The sequence below is a fragment of the Ursus arctos genome, chromosome X, assembly GCF_023065955.2.
Source record: "Ursus arctos isolate Adak ecotype North America chromosome X, UrsArc2.0, whole genome shotgun sequence".
Taxonomy (NCBI): domain Eukaryota; kingdom Metazoa; phylum Chordata; class Mammalia; order Carnivora; family Ursidae; genus Ursus; species Ursus arctos.
The window spans coordinates 15,744,935-15,764,910 of NC_079873.1; the positions used below are offsets into that span (position 1 = coordinate 15,744,935).

The 19,976-nt window shown below is 43.4% G+C and overlaps 1 protein-coding gene across 5 annotated transcripts in view; it reads right to left on the reverse strand.

The window, feature by feature from the left end:
• The window catches only part of MAP7D2 (MAP7 domain containing 2), a 97,043-nt gene that overhangs the window by 15,021 nt on the left and 62,046 nt on the right, over window positions 1-19,976 (reverse strand). For 4 of the 5 annotated variants that reach the window (XM_057310473.1, XM_057310463.1, XM_026480215.4 and 1 more), the window contains exons 7-10: window positions 15,831-15,985; window positions 13,318-13,442; window positions 1,497-1,825; window positions 793-925 (exon numbers count right to left, since the gene is read on the reverse strand). In XM_057310473.1, the coding sequence (XP_057166456.1) occupies window positions 793-925; window positions 1,497-1,825; window positions 13,318-13,442; window positions 15,831-15,985 (742 nt within the window). The remainder of the gene's footprint in view (window positions 1-792; window positions 926-1,496; window positions 1,826-13,317; window positions 13,443-15,830; window positions 15,986-19,976) is intronic. The other variant, XM_057310467.1, reaches the window with a different exon arrangement.

The following is a 19,976-nucleotide window of genomic DNA, read 5'->3' on the forward strand; positions in this document are numbered from 1 at the left end:
ACTACACTGTGTGATTATCCTAAAAGCTTCCTTACCAATTTAATGATAAAATCTACCTTGTCCTTCAACATGCATTCTTTTCTGAATACAAAGATCAGAAAATGCAGAACTATCCGTACTTTGACCAAAGTGCCCTGGTACTAACAACACAGTGGTTCTCACACTTTGGCGCGCTATTGAAACAGGACAGGGCCTAGGCTTGTGTATTTTCACTGCACTCCCGGATGGTTCCAACACCTCCCTCCCATATTTAAGGACCACTATGATGATGTCCTCTGCTGTGCTCCAGGAATGGAGTCCCTCTACCTTGTTGCTTGTGGACAATGACATTAGCTTCCACTCCATCTAGGGGCCTTTGCTCAACCTTCCTCCTTTTCACCTGGGGGTGCAAGTTAGGATAATTCAAGGAAAAAACATGATTTGGGAAGCAGAATCAAGATCTCTACCTCTGGAACCTCCTATCTTCAGGGAGAATCTCATTCCATGAACAAAGCTCAAACTCCCCTGATAGCTCTATGAGGCCTCGCTGGTCCTAGAGACCAAGAGGAGAACAGGAAGCCATCGGTAACATTTAGATCCAGGAGCTATGAGTTTGCAGGTAGTCTTAAAAAGACAATGTTCCACTGCTGTTAATTACATCTAGTAAGAGACACAGTCTCTTGAACACCTGCCATGCAGACCTGTACTTCTGCTGAGTTTTTATCAATAGTCAAACCCTAGAAAGAAAGGCGACTTGCTCTTTCTACCACAGACTTTGTACGAGACGGCAATGAAACTCTGAGCCGCCCATACCTGTCCTGTTCTTCCTTCTCCAGCCGTTCCTGCTCCTCCTGCTCCTTCTGTAGCCGGGCCTGTCGTCTCTTTTCAGCCAGGATCTTTGCAGCCTCTCCTGCATCAGTGGTGCCTGCTGTAGGCTTCCCTGAAGCTGCATCAGAGGAAAAGATTATGGGAAATGAAACACTGACTGCACTCACACAGGTAGCTGCCACTTGGAAACAGAAAGTCCAACTCAGCGGGTGATGGGAAATGCTGCTGGGACGAGCACAAATAGCCACTGAGCAGAGAAGTGGCAGTGGGATAGCTGTGACTCTGTGAATGCGTTACTCAGGGGAGGGCAGTGGAAAGTTGGGGAAGAGAGACGGGGTGGATAGCATGACCCACAGGAGCCACCACCGCAAGTGCCCATCTGGGTGAACACACTGCAACTACCATAAATGCTTGAAGGACTAAAGGAAGACCTCAACACCCCCATGAAATTCCAAATCCATGACTAGTGTCAGTCCCTCCTCCAGGAGACCCATAGGAGACCAAGGGGAAGGACTCAGAGGCAACGTGCAAGCCTGAAAAAACAGCATGAGGGCATGAAGTTGTCCCAAAGAAAAATCTCTTTCCCTCCCTCCCTCCCCCACACATGAGACTCCCACATGGATCTGGGCAGAGAGAGAACCAGCTTGTAAAAGCCAAGCCCCGGGGCAGCATTGACAAGAAGGGCTTACCTCCGCTGCTCTCGGCCTTTCCTCCTGTGGCCACATGCTTCTCGGTGACATGCTTGTCCACCACATGCTTCTCGGTGACATGCTTGTCCACCACATGCTTCTCGGTGACATGCTTGTCCACCACATGCTTCTCTGGGGCTTCCTCTCCATGCAGGCCAGCTGCCTGCTGAGCCGGGGCACCTTCCCTTTCCTTATTGCTCTTCTCTTTCTCTGCTTTCCTCTTGGGTGTTTCTTGGCTGGGAAAGGTGGGAAAGCGGTACTTCACAGGAGACCCTGGGTATGGCGGCTTCATATTCTTTGGAGACTGTGGATATGCTTTTGAAGTTGCCCTGGAAAACCAAAACCATACTAGAAGATGATTACTGAGCCTGGCCAAAGAACCTCTCGTTTCCTAAGAGGCTTGGTTTCAAAAAGCTGAACAATTTCATCCTTCAAGAGGAACAAGTGGAAGGCTTAGCACATACTCAAAAGTCCTTGAAGTACTATCACCCTAATAGCAACACAGGTATCTATAAGATATCCCTGGTGGAAGGGACAAGATTTTCGGAAGCCTAGCTGGTGATGCCATGTCCTAACTTCACTGAAGTTTGACTGACAATGTAAGGATAAAGTGTTAGGCACTGTCCTACCTCTTTTCAGATTAATACCAGGGTTCAATCTGGCTTCAGCATATGGCAATGGATGAGCTTTTTTTTAAATTGTGGTAAAATACATGTAACATAAAATTTACCATCTTAGCCATTCTCTTTCTTCAGATTTATTTATTAGAGAGAGAGAGAGAAATAGAGTGAGAGAGAGAGGAGTGAGAGGCGGGAGGGGCAGAGGGAAAGGAGAGAATCTCAAGCAGACTCCATGCTGAGCATGGAGCCTGACATGGCTCTTGTTCCCACGACCCTGAGATCATGACCTGAGCTGAAACCAAGAGTTGGGACACTTAACCGACTGAGCCACCCAAGTGCCCCTTAGCCATGAAGTGTACAGTTCAGTGGCACTGAGTACGTTCACAATGTGGTGCAACTATCACCACCATCCATCTCTAGAACTCTGTACCTATGAAACACTAACTCCCTATCCCTGCCTCCCTCAGCCCTTGACAACCACCCCTCTCCTTTCTCTCTGCAGGAATTTGACTACTCCAGGTACCTCACAGAAATGAAATCATACAGTGTATGTCCTTTTGTGTCTGGCTTATTTCACCCAACATAATGTCTTCAAGGTCCCTGGTTCCTTTTTTTTTTTTTAAGAAGAATTCACCTTTACTGAAGTATGATTGATATCCAGTTCCTTTTTATATGCTGAGGAACAAACTCAGCCAAGACGTAGGGAGAGGAGGTGTCTTTTTTTGAGGCTCTTAAGGTTTAAAAGAATCTCTCCTGCTACTGGAAAGATGTGAAAGCTGAGGACAAGCCTCACTGTCACTCAGGGAAATATTACTTTGTTAAAATGTAGGACCCTGTCTTATGTTGAAAAAAGGTCCATTATAAGTACACTCTAGGCTTGGCTCCTGGTGAGTGCTAGGTGTTGAGGATACAGGTGACAACCTAGCTTCAGAAGTTCAGTATACCCAGAAGGTTTCCCAGGGAGGAAGGATTTGCAGAGTTCCTTTAGGAAGAAGCAATCTACATAAATTACAAATCATCACTCTCAAGCCTATAGCAGACTGAACCATATGGAACTGCCAATATTCAACTGTTTTTGATCTATGAAAACAGCACCAAAAAAAGCAACTCGACATAATATTAAAGGCCAATTTATCACCACAGGCTTAAGAGTTACCTAATCATGTTCTGATGGTAAGGAAAACTATGATCAAATCAACACTATACTTGGTCTTGAGATGGAAAATGATCATCAAGTGGTATGTGGATTAGGTAAAAATGCAGGCCAGTTTCCCAGAGATGCTCTCACGCTAAAAGGCCAGCCACAAGTGCCCAGGAAAACAACTTCTCTTACTCAAAGCCAGACTGAGGGTCACATAATTGTGTCATACTTGACCCAATGAATACAGCTTGAACCTGATTTGAATTTTTAAAATTCACCTGTTTCAGTATCCACTGTCTTACTGTTTTACTGATAAAGAATCAGTTCGGGTCTCATTTCTGTGGTAGGCTGTCTGCCTTTCTGAACAGTCTGCTCCCCAGATGGATAGCTCTGGCCCCAGAAAGAACAGTTTCATACTGGCCACACCAACTTCCCTGTGCCATCATCCTGTAGGCTTGGAGCTACACAGAACCCCTGTGACAACTTGTCCACATGGATGGTGCCTCCCCCCTGCAGACTGTTCTCCCTCTGCCCCTGGGTTCAGTTGACTTACCCACGATTCATAAGGGACTTCTCAGCAACCAGATGTTTCTTTCCAATTGTACCATTTAACCCTGATTTTCTAATTTTGTTCCTAGACTTAAAAAAAAATAGCCATGCACAGAATCCTGCCCTCTCCATATACGTATCCATATGTACCAGGGTCTTTCAACCCTGCCGTTACTGACATTTGGGGCCGGACCATTCTTTGTTGTAGGGCTGTCCTGTTTAGCAGCATCCCTGGCCTCAACCAAGCAGATGCCAATAGCTATTGCCACCCACAACTCCAGGTTGTAAGAACCAAAAATGTCTCCAGACATTGTCAAATGTCCCCTCAGGTACAAGGTCAACTCCAGGTGAGAACTACCCAAGTGACACATACAGCTACCCCCTCCCACACTGTATCTGTATAAAGTAGATAAGAGTAGAGCTACTCGGATTGGAGAGGCAGTGTCCTAATCCTCACAGTCACCCCAAGGCACAACTATGGGTTTCCTGAAAGAAGTCATGCAATGGTTCTGTTCACACCACAGACTGTGAAGTTCTATTCTAAATGAAACTGAGTCAGTTACCTAGGAGCACACATCTAAAACTAATTTTTCCCTGAGAAGTAAGGGTGAATTTATTTGGGATAAAACTCACTGTCTTAAGAAGTCTGTTTACATTCCCCTACTCCAGCCCCTGCCCAATATACAGAATTAGAAAACACACACACACACACACACACACACACACACACACACACACACAAATGCACATACAAACGCCCAACCTTTCAATTAAAGAAGTGTAGGCATTACAGATTATTTTTAAAACAGCAAGTGACCAAAATACAATCTTAAAAATTCCCTATTTATCCCCATTTACGCAGTTTCTTGCTCATCTTGTCTGGCTACTTTTCTGTATGGATACAGGACTCTGTCAGGTGCCGGTAGGAGATGCTGAGCACAGGCATCCTGAACCAGGTGATATTGGTCCGGCAGGCTCCAAGGCTCTCTGGCCACTGCCAACCAAATGAAGTCTGGCAAAGTTATTGTTTTACAATTTCCTAGAAATAGCTATCTTTAGCTGATGAAAGAAATTTAACATGAATTTATCAGGGGAACTTACCATGCTTTCACAGAGAAGTACTTTCTTATCTACGAAAAAAGTATCTATTTGACTGCCACAATAACCCAGTGAGGTAAGTGTGAAATTACTATTACTCATGTCTTAGATAAGAAAACCAAAGTCCTGGGGCGCCTGGGTGGCACAGCGGTTAAAGCGTCTGCCTTCGGCTCAGGGCGTGATCCCGGCGTTACGGGATCGAGCCCCACATCAGGCTCCTCCGCTATGAGCCTGTTTCTTCCTCTCCCACTACCCCTGCTTGTGTTCCCTCTCTCGCTGGCTGTCTCTATCTCTGTCAAATAAATAAATAAAATCTTTAAAAAAAAAAAAAAAGAAAGAAAACCAAAGTCCTAAGCATTTAAAGGACCTTTCCCAAGAGATGTTACCAGATGAGAGAGCCAGGGCTGGCCCCCAAGTCATTTGATTCTTCACGTGCTTTTTTATAGGCTTCCCATTTTAATTTTTAAAAGTTCAATACCTCTGGGGCACCTGGGTGTCTCAGTCTGTTAAGTGTCTGCCTTTGGCTCAGGTGATGATCTCAGGGTCCTGGGATTGAGTCCTCTGTCAGGCTCCCTGCTCAGCAGGGAGTCTGCTTCTCCCTCTCCCTCTGCCTCTCTCCAGCTTGTGCACTCTCTCTCTCTCTTAAATAAATAAAAATCTTAAAAAAAATAAATCCAGTCACTTTCTTTTTCAAAAAAGTTCAATACCTCCAATGATTAAAGATCTAACAAAGGGGATTCACAAATTTTGCTGGGGTGGTAGAGACAGGTCTTCCTGGTGCACAAGGCAGGAGTATATAACATTCTGAGTTTCCATGACTGGTAGGAAATATGAGTAAACCCCTCTGTAAGTAGAGCAGCAAGAGTAAGTGTTGAGAGAGGACTGTCACACTTCTGGATGTAAGTTTACTGCAAAGTGGAACCCCAAAGAACTTTTTCCCTCCACATCTTGAAATCTAGTTCTAGTTTCTCTAAAGCCACGTGACTCCAGGCATAGTGAACAGAGCCCACCCACAGGATGGGAGGGGTCTGTGGCCTCCTCATCAGTACAGCTCAGCCAACATTCTGAAAAGTCAGTGTTTATGGTCAGAGTTTATTACTTTCCAGGGAGGAAAAGAGCAATTCTTTTTTTTTTATGAAAACATTTAACATTAACATTTGAATTTTGTCTTACGATATAATCAAACAAAATGTTAACATTTTTTCTTGTTTTAAAGTGGGAAATTTTTTTTATAATGATATTTTTTTATTATATTATGTTAGTCACCATACAGTACATCCCTGGTTTTTGATGTAAAGTTCCATGATTCATTACTTGAAAAGAGCAATTCTATACCAAAGAAACTTGTGGATAACACCTTAACCCAGTGATCAAAGTTACCATCACCAGTAATGAAACAACCTGACATCCTGGCCTCCTGATATGATGTACTGAGAAAGAACCAACATGCTTTCTGAGGGATTCTCGCCCCAAATGCACAACCTGAGTCTAATCATGAGGAAAGAGTACACTGACCCAAATTGAAAGACATGCCTCAAAATATCTGGCCTGTACTCTTTAAAACTGTCAAAGGGTCCTGGGATCAAGACCCGTGTCAGGCTCCTTGCTCGGTGGGGAGCCTGCTTCTCCCTCTTGCCGCTGCTCCCCCTGCTGGTGTGTACTCTCTCTCTGACAAATAAATAAAATAAATAAATTTTGTGATTTTCACAATTGTACTATGGTTAAACAAAAATAATGTCTTCATTCCTAGGGGTAAAAGGTCATGATGTCTTTAACTTACTCTCAAATGGTTCTAGGAAAATTCTGTGTGTGTGAGAGTGTGTCCATAGAAAGTGAATGAATGTGAGTGGGGGGATGGGAATGATGAAGCAAATATGCCTAAACATTAACAGGATGAAAAGGTTACAGGGGTTCTTTGGTGTAATCTTGTAATTCTTCCGTAGGGCTGAAAGGATTTAAAAATAAAAAGGCTTTTGGGGTGCCTGGGTGGCTCAGTTGGTTACAGGTCTGCCTTAGGCTTAGGGTCCTGAGATCGAGCCCTGCGTCAGCCTCTCAGCTCAGTGTGGAGTCGGCTTGTCCCTCTCCCTCTGCCTCTCCCCCTGCTTGTGCTAGTGCTCTCTAAACAATAAATAAAATCTTTAAAAAAATAAAAATAAAAAATAAAAAGGCTTTTAAAATTGGTCTAAACTAAAAAAAAAAAAAAATGGTTTAAACTCAAATTATCCTCTAGTAAAACAAAAAATACCGGACTATAGACTGGGTGAATGTATAAGTATGGCTATGAGGAGGGAGCATAACTTAACATTTTCAACTATCCTTTTCAAGAAAATGTTCAAATAAGAATGTAAAAGCCTGGGGCGCCCGGGTGGCACAGTGGTTAAGCGTCTGCCTTCGGCTCAGGGCGTGATCCTGGCGTCATGGGATCAAGCCCCACGTCAGGCTCCTCCGCTGAGAGCCTGCTTCTTCCTCTCCCACTCCCCCTGCTTGTGTTCCCTCTCTCGCTGGCTGTCTCTCTCTCTGTCAAATAAATAAATAAAATCTTTAAAAAAAAAAAAAGAATGTAAAAGCCTATCTGAGAACAATGGTGGTGGCAAAAACAACAGCCAGATTGTCAATGCAGAGGCCCTGTAGACGCTCATCCATAGGCAGGGGTAACCCAGTAATGATTGATTAAACGTCCTCAACCATTGAAGAAATCAGCTGGCTCCAGGAACCTTCCATGAGCCCATGATTCTGAGTGGGAGGTACTTATTCTGGGCCACGCTGACAATCTGGTCTAAATTTTTTCCCTTATGCGGACAAACCAAAATCTGTTTTGGTTCTCAAAATTCACGATAAAGTAAAGTCAACCTAGGCTCCTGACACAAAACTGATCTCAGGTATAAGCTATCTCTCAAAGTGATTATCTTTGGCAGACTGTATTTTCCAAAGATGATCACAAAAATATCTCCTCCAATCCCACATGATCTTTTGAGTTTCTTTCTCCATCCCACTGAATCTCAGTTGGCCTGAGAAGGAAAACGGTGCCAGTTCATGGCACAGTACTTAACTAGCTTGACGCTTCCCCTTCCTGGTCTGGGAGATACTTTCTCTTGGGAACACTCCCTCTTAGAACTCAGTGCCATGCTGTGAGATGCTGAAGTGATATGGAGAAGCTATGTGTACGCATTCTATTCTGGTTCCCAGCCCCCACTGAGCTCCAGCCAATGGCCAGCATTAACTACCAGCCAGGTGAATGGGCTATCTCAGACTTCCAGCTCACTCAAGACAGTTAACTGCAGCCCCAGGTGACACTGAACCTATGGTGGAAGGCCCCGAGTGAGAACCACCAGGTGAACCCAAGCCAAATCTCAGAAAAACCACACAAAAGACCTCAAGAGAGACCCTCTTGGTAAGCCCAAGTCACAGAGCTGTGAGAATTAATAACAAATTGTTATTTTATGCTACTAAATTGGGGGGGGGTTATTACAGCAGCAAGAGGTAACTGAAATATTCCCCATCAAAATGACCAAAGTGACTTAGAATATATTTCTAAAAACCTGAAACCAACAGAAAACATTTCACACTGAAGAATTAGGAGTACAGGGAGCACCAACACTCAAAGGCAGGGACAGGCTGGGCAAACATACATGGCCACACTTGATTTCCTCTCTCTAGGTTACAAGAAGAAAGGTATGCTCCATCCACATCTTTGAGAGTGTTGCTGAAGCTAGTTTTCTAAAACCCATGCAAGTACCCAACAATGCAAACAATGGAAATAAACTTGAACGCTTTAAAGAGCAATGCCATTAATATGCACAGCCACGGAACAGTGGCTTAATTTATCTGAGATCCGGGAGGAGAACAATGCGCTGTCAGAGTCATTTATCACATGACCTGTTTGAGTTTCTGGATGGGGGTTCAAAAGGACTAACTAAACCACCGTTCAAAGCCACACTGCTTCCAGTATGCTTTAAAGATCCCACACACTTGGTCTGCACAGAGGGAAGTTTGAAAATGCCACTCTGACTGGGATTTTGCGTGTGACACCGTTTTAAAAAATCAAAGGTTTCTTTTTTTCTTTCTTCAATATTGAATATACAAAAAATATTTATAAAATAGGAAAGGTATGAAGAATGACATAACAAATACCCATACAGCTAACAACTAGTTCCAAAGAAAGACATATATATTCTGGAATCTCGCCTGACCCCTCCCCGGCCCCCTCCCCCACTTCCCATTCAGAGGCCATCATTACTTTGAATTTTATATTTACCATCTTCTTACTTTTTCTAATCATTTTACCACATTCATATTCTTAAAAACATGCTGGTTTTACACATCTGGGAACTCAATATAAATGTCACTGATGATATTCTTTTACACTTCCTTTTGCTGCTCAACATTATGTTCCTGAGATCCACCCACTGGCTGTGGGAAGCTGCAATCCATTCTTTTTCACTGCTGTGGAGTTTGGCTGAATTTTCAGAACTTATTTACAGTCTACCTGACTTTCCACATTTCTCAGACCTGGTTCATACCCATTGCGGTTCAGCCATTAATTTTCACCTGGGGAGAAATTATCTTTGAATGTCTTAAAATCAAGAAATGTTTGCTTCTCCTTAGGCCTCTCAACTTAGTAATTCTGATTTAGAGGTAGTGGAGCAATGACAAACAAACTGAGGGCCTCAGAGGGGAGGGGGGTGGGGGAATGGGATAGGCCGGTGATGGGTAGTAAGGAGGGCACATATTGCATGGTGCACTGGGTGTTATACACAACTAATGAATCATTGAGCTTTACATCGAAAACCGGGGATGTACTGTATGGTGACTAACATATAATAAAAAATCATTATAAAAAAAAAATAGAGGTAGTGGAGCAAACTCCTGTCCCCAGGGCACTTCGTAAGGAGAGAATGATTCTGGTACTTTTGACAATACACAAGAAGTCCAGCTGCGTTAGAGTTTACTATTTTTCCTGCCTGCACTAGGGATGGCATGCATAGAGCTCTGAAAAGAAAGGTCATTCCATTAATTTTTCTTTGCCGAAGTAGCAGGAATATGCTGTAGTACAGTCGTAAAAGCCAGTATCCCTCATCCTTCAAGCATTTCCCAGGAGAAATACACAGCCCAGAAAAGAGAGAATTTAAGGAACTGATCAGTGGGAGAAAAAAACAACGAATGGCTCAGAAGGAAAGAGGAGGCAAAGGGCCAGAGTCCTTGGACAGGAATGGTCCTAGCATTGCCCATACCCACCAGCCAATCCACTCCTGCCCCCCAGGCTCTACTTCCCTTCTTGTTTTTGTCACATGGATACACACTAAGCACCTACTGTGCAACAATAAATCTAATCAGTCCCCACTCTCCAGGCAGTTAACAGATGATACAGTGCAAGAAGCCAGAGATCAACATGGCCTGCTTGCTCCCTCATTCCATACAAGGCTCTCTTCAAATGTCACCTCCCCAGAGAAGCCTTCCCTGACCACCATATCTAGCTACTACTCTCCTCTACCACTCTCTGTCATCTCATCTGGTTTTATTTTTCTTCATAGAACTTCTCACCCCCTGATGTTATATTTGTCATTCACTGTCAGGTAAGCTTCCCATGGGCTGAGAATGCTGGACACAGAGGAGGCACTAAGTATGCACATGAGGCTCAGTGAGCACAGAGAAGGGGGTGAGTTCAGTTTTGGCCGGCTCTGTAGACAATGATGGCTGAGCCGAGTTCTGAGGGATAAGCAGTTTAGCAGGACAACTCTCTCTGGGCTAGGCTGCAACTGTCCTCAGCTGCATCGCCATCTTTCTCTCCCCTCACTTGGGGTTTGTTCAAATGGAAACTGTTCTCACTCATTTGGGGGTTCTCCGAAGCACACAGGGCACAGGGACTTCATTCATTCCACAAATATTTACAAAGTTCCTACTAAGTACCCATTACTCTTCTATATAGAGGGGAAATTTAAAAAATTTCCCTAAATTGAACTGCATTCAAAATTCTGGGATTTGGGGGCATCTGGGTGGCTTAGTCAGTTGAGCGTCCAACTCTTGATTTTGGCTCAGGTCATAATCTCAGGGTTCTGAGATCAAACCCCACATTAGGCTCCACACTCAGTGCAGAGTCTGCTTGAGATTCTCTCTCCCTCTTGCTCTGCCCGTTCTCCGGCACTCTCTCTCTCTCTGTAAATAAAATCTTCAAAAAAAAAAGTCTGGGATTTTGTCTAAGTCTCTTTGGTCAGAATGAGCTTTTTATAAAATTTAGATGATGTGACCTTTAAAATATAAAATAGCTCCATATATATACAATGGAATATGATTCAGCCATAAAAAAAGAATGGAATCTTGCCATGTGCAACACACGGACAGAACTTGAGGGCATTCATTTTGCTAAGTGAAATAAATCAGATGAAGACAAACACTGTAAGATCTCACTTACATGTGGAATCTAAAAAATAAACAAAACCAAGCTCACGGATTCAGAGAAGAGACTGGTGGTTGGCGAGGTGTAGGAGTAGATGAAATGGGTGAAGGGGGTCAAAAAGTACTAACTTCTGGTTATAAAATAAGTAAGCTATGGAATGTAATGTACAGCAGGGTGACTCTAGTTAATAATACTGTACTGTAGTGCATATTTGAAAGTTGCTAAGAGAATAAATTTTAAAAGCCCTCACAAGAAAAAAAATGTACCTATGTACTGTGATGGATGGTAACTAGACTTATTATGGTCATCATTTCATAATGTATACAAATATTGAACCGTTTTGTCCACCTGAAACTAACACAATGTAATCTGTCAACTGTATCTCAATTAAAAAAATATAAAATAGTTCCTGAAACACACCATCAAGATTTTCAACATCAAAGAAATAGCACAGAGGCCACCGTGAGCCTGCTTCCAAAAACTGAATTCTCATCTCTACAGAGGGGAATAACCCCCTTAGTTTACCTTAGTGAAATTTACAAAGATGATGATGAAACTTGCCAGCTACTCTCCATGCAGGGACCATGAGTCAGTATCTATGAAAAAGAGGGGTGTAATCTGGAAAAACCCCAATACGAATAGGCTTTTCTCTCTGGTGGAATAGGTGGTAATGTCCCACCCTAACACCAGAGTAGTAACATGTGAATATAGGCTCAGAAATAAGACAGAGACCTTACAGCCCACCTGATGGATTCAGATTCTGCAAGACAGCAACGCCATAAACAAAGACAGGCAATAGGAGCGCAGAAAGAACACAATGGACTTAAAAACAAAACAAAAACTTGATGCTGTTAATTCAGCAATATGTTACGTAAGGATTTTCCTTATAGAAGACAGATATATCAATAACAGGTATTAGTAATCTATAAAAACCATATGTTCTCTGAACTAAATAATAACAGAGAAAAAAGTCCCTGTTAGAAAGCAACAAATTAGGGGTGCCTGGGTGGCTCAGTTGATTAAACGTCTGCCTTTGGCTCAGGTCATGATTCCAGGGTCCCAGGGATCGAGTCCCACATCAGGCTCCCTGATCGGCAGGGAGCCTGCTTCTCCCTCTGCCTGCCGCTCTCTCTCTCCCGCTCTCTGACAAATAAATAAATAAAATCTTAAAAAAAAAATAAAGAAAGCAACAAATTAAAAATAAGAGCTGATGTCTCTCTGAAATATTTTTTTACTCTGAAATATTTTTAACAAATGCCCAAGTGTTCATTAAACTTGTGTTTTATCCTATGTTCTCTGAAAACAAATTGATGCACTGAACAAGTCTTAACTGATTCTCTACAGAGTTTCCTATTTCCCCAAATTAAAATCATATTTCTCTTTCTCTCTCAGTACTACTGAAGATGATTCCATTCTGCTAGACCGAGTTATTTACTGAGTCATTTTGTCGGCTACAATAAATAATATATTTTAATGACTTACAAGAGTGGTCACACAGTGTGAATTTGTTTTTCAGTGACACAGTTTCATTGGTGAGTTCATCCAATGCTTAACAAAAAAATATAATGGCTTCATTTAAAAACAACAACAACATACTGCCGATGGCGGCTGATAACTTATTATTGCCTGTTGAAGAGAAAGACGAGGGAGGGAGAGAGTGAGTGCCCAAGTACATGAGCTTGAGCACCCAAGCACAATGCAATCACCTCACTCTAGATGCAGGTAGAGAATGCCAGAAAAGCAGAATGGAACTGATGGACCGAAAGAGAAAATGTTGAACGGATCATCTCAGTAAATAAGAGTCTCATACTTACCAGGCAACAAACCCCTGAAGAGCCCACCATTTATCCAAAAGATACAGAGAGAGTAAATGAGGTAACTCAAAGTCCAGCATTCCTTCTGCTTGCCTCTTAGGGCTGGCCACGACTCATGCGGCAGCAGGAAGCACACGCGGCACTGTACAGAGCCCCACCAAATCGCTTTCACTGGCCGACTGTGGCAAAGCAAAAAGATACTTACTTGGATGTCACTGGAGAAGATGACCTCTTAGAAATGCTTCCTGGAAACTCGCATCTTCTCAGAGGAGACCCAAGGCCCACACTGGGAACAGAAGTTGTTCGAGGGCCCCTCTTCATCTTCTCTGTCTGAAGGAGACACAGAATAGGTCAGCCATGGCCCATCACTGGCAATACTTCTACAATTTCTTTAAAAAAACCCAGATGCAAGTGATGCACAGCTTTCTTCCAGAAGGGTTCATATGAAGCTATAGTGCTTCCTACAATGGAACCTTTGCAGGAAAGCACCATGAGGTCATCAATTTGGTGGTCAATATTGAGGTCATCCAATTAAAAAAAAACATTTCAGCCTCAAAATGCAAAGATTTCCTACTCCTATTTTGCAAAAAGCTAACAACAGAACCATATTATGATTCTGGACATATAGAAACTAGATGACTCATCATCAGGGAAATGCAAATCAAAACCACCATTAACTATCATTTCACACCTCAAAAAGTTAAAAATAGAACTATCATATAATTCAGTAATTCCACTACTGGGTATTTACCCAAAGTATATGAAAACACTAATTTGAAGGGATGTATGCACCCCTATGTTTACTGCAGATTATTTACAACAGCCAAATTATGGAAGCATCCCAAATGTCCACTGATGAATGAATAAAGAGTATGTGGCATAAATGTCAAAAAAGAATATGTGGTATATATTCAATGGACTATTAGCCATACAAAAGAATGAAATCTTGCCATATACAACGACATGGACAGATGTAGAGAGTATTATGCTAAGTGAAATAAGTCAGAGAAAGACAAATACCACATGATTTCATTCATAAGTGGAACTTAAGAAACAAAAATGAACAAAGAAAGAAAAAGAGAAACAAAAAAACAGACTCTCAAATACAGACAACAAAAACTGGTGGTTACTGGAGAGGGGAGGAGATCGGTCAAAGAAGTGAAGGGGAGTAAGAGTGCACTTATCGTGATGAGCACTGAATAATGTATAGAATTGTTGAATCACTATACTATACACCTGAAAGTGATATAACACTGTATGCCTGTATTGGAATTAAAAAAAGCTTAAAAAAGAAAAAAAATGGGAAGAGTACAAAAATACATAATCACCCAAAAAAAAACTACAGGTGGGGATAAATGTGGTTAACACCCAAGACAGTGAACTGTGGACTCCAACAGTGTACCTGGTGTAATGGGGACTACAGCCCCATAGGGACCACCTGTCCCTATACATTGTCCCCATGGCCTCCCTATGCAAGAGGCAGGAGGCACAGCCTCTGTGCCTGGCATGTGGTACGGGGGGGGGGGGGTTCAACAGGGTGGTTCCCTTCTCTCCCTATTGCACTTTTAAAACCTTCCTTTGCCCCTGCCCCATGCACACACATACCTTAGCCCCCTTCCACAGTAACTGACCCTACAGTAAAACCCAAGGGTCTGACACATTCACTTCTCATGTAAGAACCTCAGGGCCACAATGGATTTTAAAAATACATACAGTGTTACAAAATAAATGCCCAATAGTACAGTAATGTGGCAGTCTTAAAACAAGTCCACGCGTCATTTGATGGCTCCTCCCTTCCTTTTGAGTGTGGGTTGGTCTTAGTGACCTATTTTTAAGGAACAACATATGGCAGAATGATGGTGGGTAACATGTAAGATTTAAGCACAAAAGGTGCTGCAGTTGTCCCCTGCATGCTTGCACCCACCCCGCCTTGGATCTCTCATTCTGGAGGAAGCCAGCTGCCATGTCATTTGAACATTCAAGCAGCTCTATAGAGAGCTCAGTTCCAATAAGGAACTGAGGCCAGCAGCCATGTGAGCAAGACATTCTGGAAGAGCCCCAGCTATGCTTTCATAGGACTATAGCTCTGGCCATCATCCTGACCACACCCTCATGAGAGACCGTGAACCAGAACTACCCAGCTAAGCCATCCTCAATTTCTGACCCAAAGAACCAGTGTGGTAATAAACATTTGTTTTAAGCAGCTAAGGTTTGGGGTGATTTATGTACGTATCAAGTGATAACTAACAAAAGTAGCATGCAATATATAATTTCTAAATAAATACACATAATTGGGAGTATTTGTTCAACATTTGTTTTACTGATGGTATCAGTATGATGTCAAAAATGTTTAAAGGCCGCTGTTATGGATTGAAGGCTGACCTAGAACCTTAGTTCTAGTTGCCTGTAGAGGCGAGATTGGTATCCTTTTCTAAAGGAGAACGAAGACACTCAGAACATTCCTTCTGATTCCTGTCCCCTGGAGGGCAGGCTATAACAAGGACAAGGTCTTTAGGAATTTGCTTGAAGGCAATCAGATTTAGGAAGGTGCAAAAAGTTAAATGATTTTCAAAGGATGAGTGAATTTTTAAACCAAATCCACCAGTTCAGCAGTCTCTAGAGACTGATGGAAACAGAGACCCCCCGGTCAAGCACAGGGAGTAATCATACTGTCAAATAAACCCGTCCCAAGGGGTGAGAGAGTGGGTTTAAACCTACCGGAGAGGCCTCCGCTCCTGCAGGGGCTCCTTTCCCAGAATCTCCTACACCAGATGTAGATGGAGTCTTCTTCCTCTCAGCACTCCGAGTGGGAGAAGACTTGTAAGAAGATTTAAGAGGGCCAGCAGGAGCTACACGAGGACAGGCATGGGATACTAGAGAGTTATAATATCACAGCCAAAGAGACAGGGAGCACAGATGGAAAAAGTAGGGGAAGGAGGGAGTTGGGAAGAACACATTTCTGTTAAAACGTAACAAAGGCAATCTCTAAATACCACCATATTTTTCTAGTATATACAGAATAGATGCTATCTTGAAAGATTTCCATACTCCATGCTCAACAGTCCAGTTCATTTCAGGAGTTCAAAGTCTGGGCTTTGGAATCAGACAGAACTAGTACTGTTACCAAATAGCTGGATCACCTTGGGGAGGTTACTTAACCTCTCTAAATGTCAATTTCCTTGTGCAGGAAAGAGTTAACATAGCAGCCCTGAAAACTGTCCTTAGAAAGGCCTGCTTACAAGGTTGGCTCTTGGTCAGAACCTGAGAACTTAAGATTTCAGAAGGGTTCTTGCCATTAACTGACGAGTTGCTCACTGTGCCTAAGCTGTAAGTACAAACAACATGACTTAACCTCTTTCCTTCTGAGAGTCTGGAATTCGGGTATGTAACTGGCAGGGGGTGCCTACGTGACCAACCCTCAATAAAACCCTGGCCACCGAGTCTCTAACGAGCTTTCCTGGTTGGCAACATTTCACATGTGTTATCACAGCTCATTGCTGGGGGAATTAAGCACGTCCTGTGTGACTCCACTGGGAGAGGACTCTTGGAAACTTGCACCTGGTGTCCTCTGGACTTCGCCCATGTGCCAATTCCCTCTGCAGGTGTGCTGTGCAGCTTCCACTCTAATACGTCACAGCTGTGAGTGCCACCATATGCTCAGTGTCCCGAGTGCTCCTAGCAAATCACCAGAACTGGGGCTGGTCTTGGGGACCGTGACACAACTGGTACCAGAAGCAGGAACTGCAAGAATGACCCTGATTCATGGACAAATGGTAAAAGCAGTGTTTGAAAAAGAAAGGCCAAAGGATGGAGGATGATGACCTTCTGGTGCCTGGTGGCTATGGAGTCAGCCACCGTATCAAATAGCAACCGAGCTGCTGTCTGTTGCAAGAGGTAAAATACCTATGGTATTTGAAGATAACCCATCCAACTCCAAGAGTTGGCTTGCTGGATCCTCTGGCTGGTTTTGGCCATGCTAGCTAAAGTGAGGGGACAAGTACAACCCAGGTAATGTCTTTGGTTTTTGTTTTCTCCTCCAAGTGGGAGTGGGACACAACTTCCTTGTTTTTTACCATCAGTAATTTGGCAGGAATTTAAAACTCTAAGTACTAGAACCGGAACAAACCTCCACACTTGATGATTTTTGCTATGACTTTTGCATAATGGAGCCTCTGGAAAAAGGGACACATGAAAAGAGAGCCTCCAGACAGATACACGTTTGGAGTTTTAAAAAACAACCCGGTTCTATTACAGATACGGAACACCCCTCCATGGGGCCCTAACCTGTGAAAATATCACGGATACCGGTTGTACCATCCCAGTCACAGACAAATGCGCACAGGCAAGAGCTCATTCCCTGATGAGACCATCTGACATGGAACTGCTGGTCAGCTCTTAATTCTGATGCAGAGCCTAATTACATTCCTAACCTGTGATTCCTGCCACAGCTGCGAGCTAGGACAGGGTACTCACAGGGAGTATGACCCCTTCACCTACCCCTGACGAGCAGACTCAACACCCGCTAACAAGATCTCTGGTATTTGACTTGCTGGGATGGGTGCAGTTTGTAACAATGGACTAGGAGCTTGACTCTGCTTTCCTTCTCTTTCTCCTGCTACACACACCTCAGGAAGGCAATGCACCTGTCCCCAGAGAGGGACTGCTTTTTCCCTAGGCTGTTCACTGGGTAAATGAATGGAACTACAGAAATGGCAGTTGATGCAAACCTATCCTGAAATTTTTTTGAAAATTCAGGATTTTGTTCTGAATATGATATGTCTTTCTGGTTAATTTTTTTTTTTTTGTAAAAAGCTCTTGTCCTTCTTGCATTCAGTCTTTCCTTATGAAAGGTCATTTTAAAAGAAGAGGATGATTGAGAAAATGTAAAGTCTTGATTACTGAATGGGACACACTGATAACAATGAAAAAAAAACCAACAAAATCTAGCACCTGCAGTGGTGCAGTGATGGGAAGGACATTCAGGATCTTTGTTTTCCAGAACTGTTTCTAGGAACTCTGCCCTCTTCCTGAAGAAAAACTGTGCTGCCTGCACCAGCTGCTGTGAGCACTTTCGGATTCCCATGGACTGTTGAGCCCAGGCTGCAGATGACAATGTGACTGAGAGCCGCAGGGAAGGCCAGTTCCTGCACGGTCCCTAAAGACCACCTCCATATGCCGCCCACACTCAGCAGGTGATGAACTCACATTGTTGACAGACCTGTTTGGAACTGACCACCTCAAGCAGTTCCTCTGAAAGCAAGAACTGAACTGAATTCCTTGCGCCAGACTGAGAACCGTGGGGTGGGAGGAACCATGGGGGGAAAGACACAATGGGGGCCCTGTTGGTCTGTACTGCCTGGCCAATGTATGTCCTGCTTTGGGTGCCTGAACAGTGTAAACTGTTTCCAGGGGACATATGTGTCCTCAGGGATTATACTCCCTGGGTGTGTGTTCTGATTTCTGTTCTGATTTACTGTGATACTGCCTCAGCCCTGGAAGGCTTTGGGACAGCTTCATCTTACTGGCCAGGTTGTGCTGGGCCTGAACTGATGCCTTGGGCCAGGTTACCAAAAAAAAAAAAAGTTCATATAGAGAGGCATGGAGGAACCCACCTGGCTTTCTAAGACAGACCTTTATGGCTAATGGTCTGTGTTTTAACTGGCTTAGTCCAGAATCTCTAAAGGGTGCAACTGAGGTCAATACTGTAGGTTAGCCTCAACCTGCTGTGTGGAATCCTGCTGATGATAATTCGGCTGTAAAGGTGCCTTTGCCAAAGACCAAGGGAATGGACTATGCAGAAAAGAAAAGAGAAGGGGCGCCTGGTTGGCTCAGTAGGTTGAGCATCTGCCTTCGGCTCAGGTCATCATCTCAGGGTCCTGGGATTGAGCCCTGAGTCAGGCTTCATGCTCAGCAGGGAGTCTGCTTCTCCCTCTCCCTCTGCCTCTCCCCCTGCTCATGCTCACTCTCTCTCTCTCTCTCTCTCTCAAATAAATAAAATCCTTAAAAAAATAGAAAAGAAAAGAAAAGAAAAGAACAACACAGCAGGTCTGACTGCTGTCCTTGGAAAGCTTACAAGGTTGGCCCTGGCATCAGAGAACTTGCTTTCCAGGAGAGCTCCCACCATTAACTGGTAAGAGTGGCTCACTGTGCCTAAGTTGTTGGTATAAACAACAATGATTTATGCTGAACACCTGCTTTCTTTCTGAGGGCCTGGAATTTGGGTATGTACCTGGCAGGGGTACCTACATTACCAGCCTCCAATAAAACTCTGGGCACTGGGTCTCTAATAAGCTTCCTTGGTAGGTAACACTTCATACATGTCACAACTCATTGCTGAGGGAATGTGCTCTGCATGGCTCCACTGGAAGATGACTCTGGAAGCTTGTTCCTGAACTTCCCCAGACTTCATCCCATGGCTTTTTTCCCTTTGCTGATTTTGCTCTGTAGACTTTCACTATAATAAATCATAGTTAGGAATCCTCCTTGAGAATCAGTGATCCTGCAAATGGTCTTGGGGACTTCCGGATACATTCCTTGTTCTCAAAAGGGGGATACTTCCTACTTCCCATGAATTTTTTGGTTAGGAGATAATTCATGTACCATAAAATTTACCCTTTAAAAAACTGTACAATTTAGTGGTTTTTAGTATATTAACGTTTGTACAATCACAACTACAGTCTAATTCCAGAACATTTTCATTACTCCCAAAACAAACCTTGTACCCAATTAAGCATTCGTTCCCTTTTCCCATTCCTCCAGTTCCTAGCAACCACAAATTTACTGTCTTTCTGGATTTGCCTATTCTGGACAAGTCATATAAATGGACTTGTGTAACTTGTGGCATTTTGTGTCTGGCTTCTTATA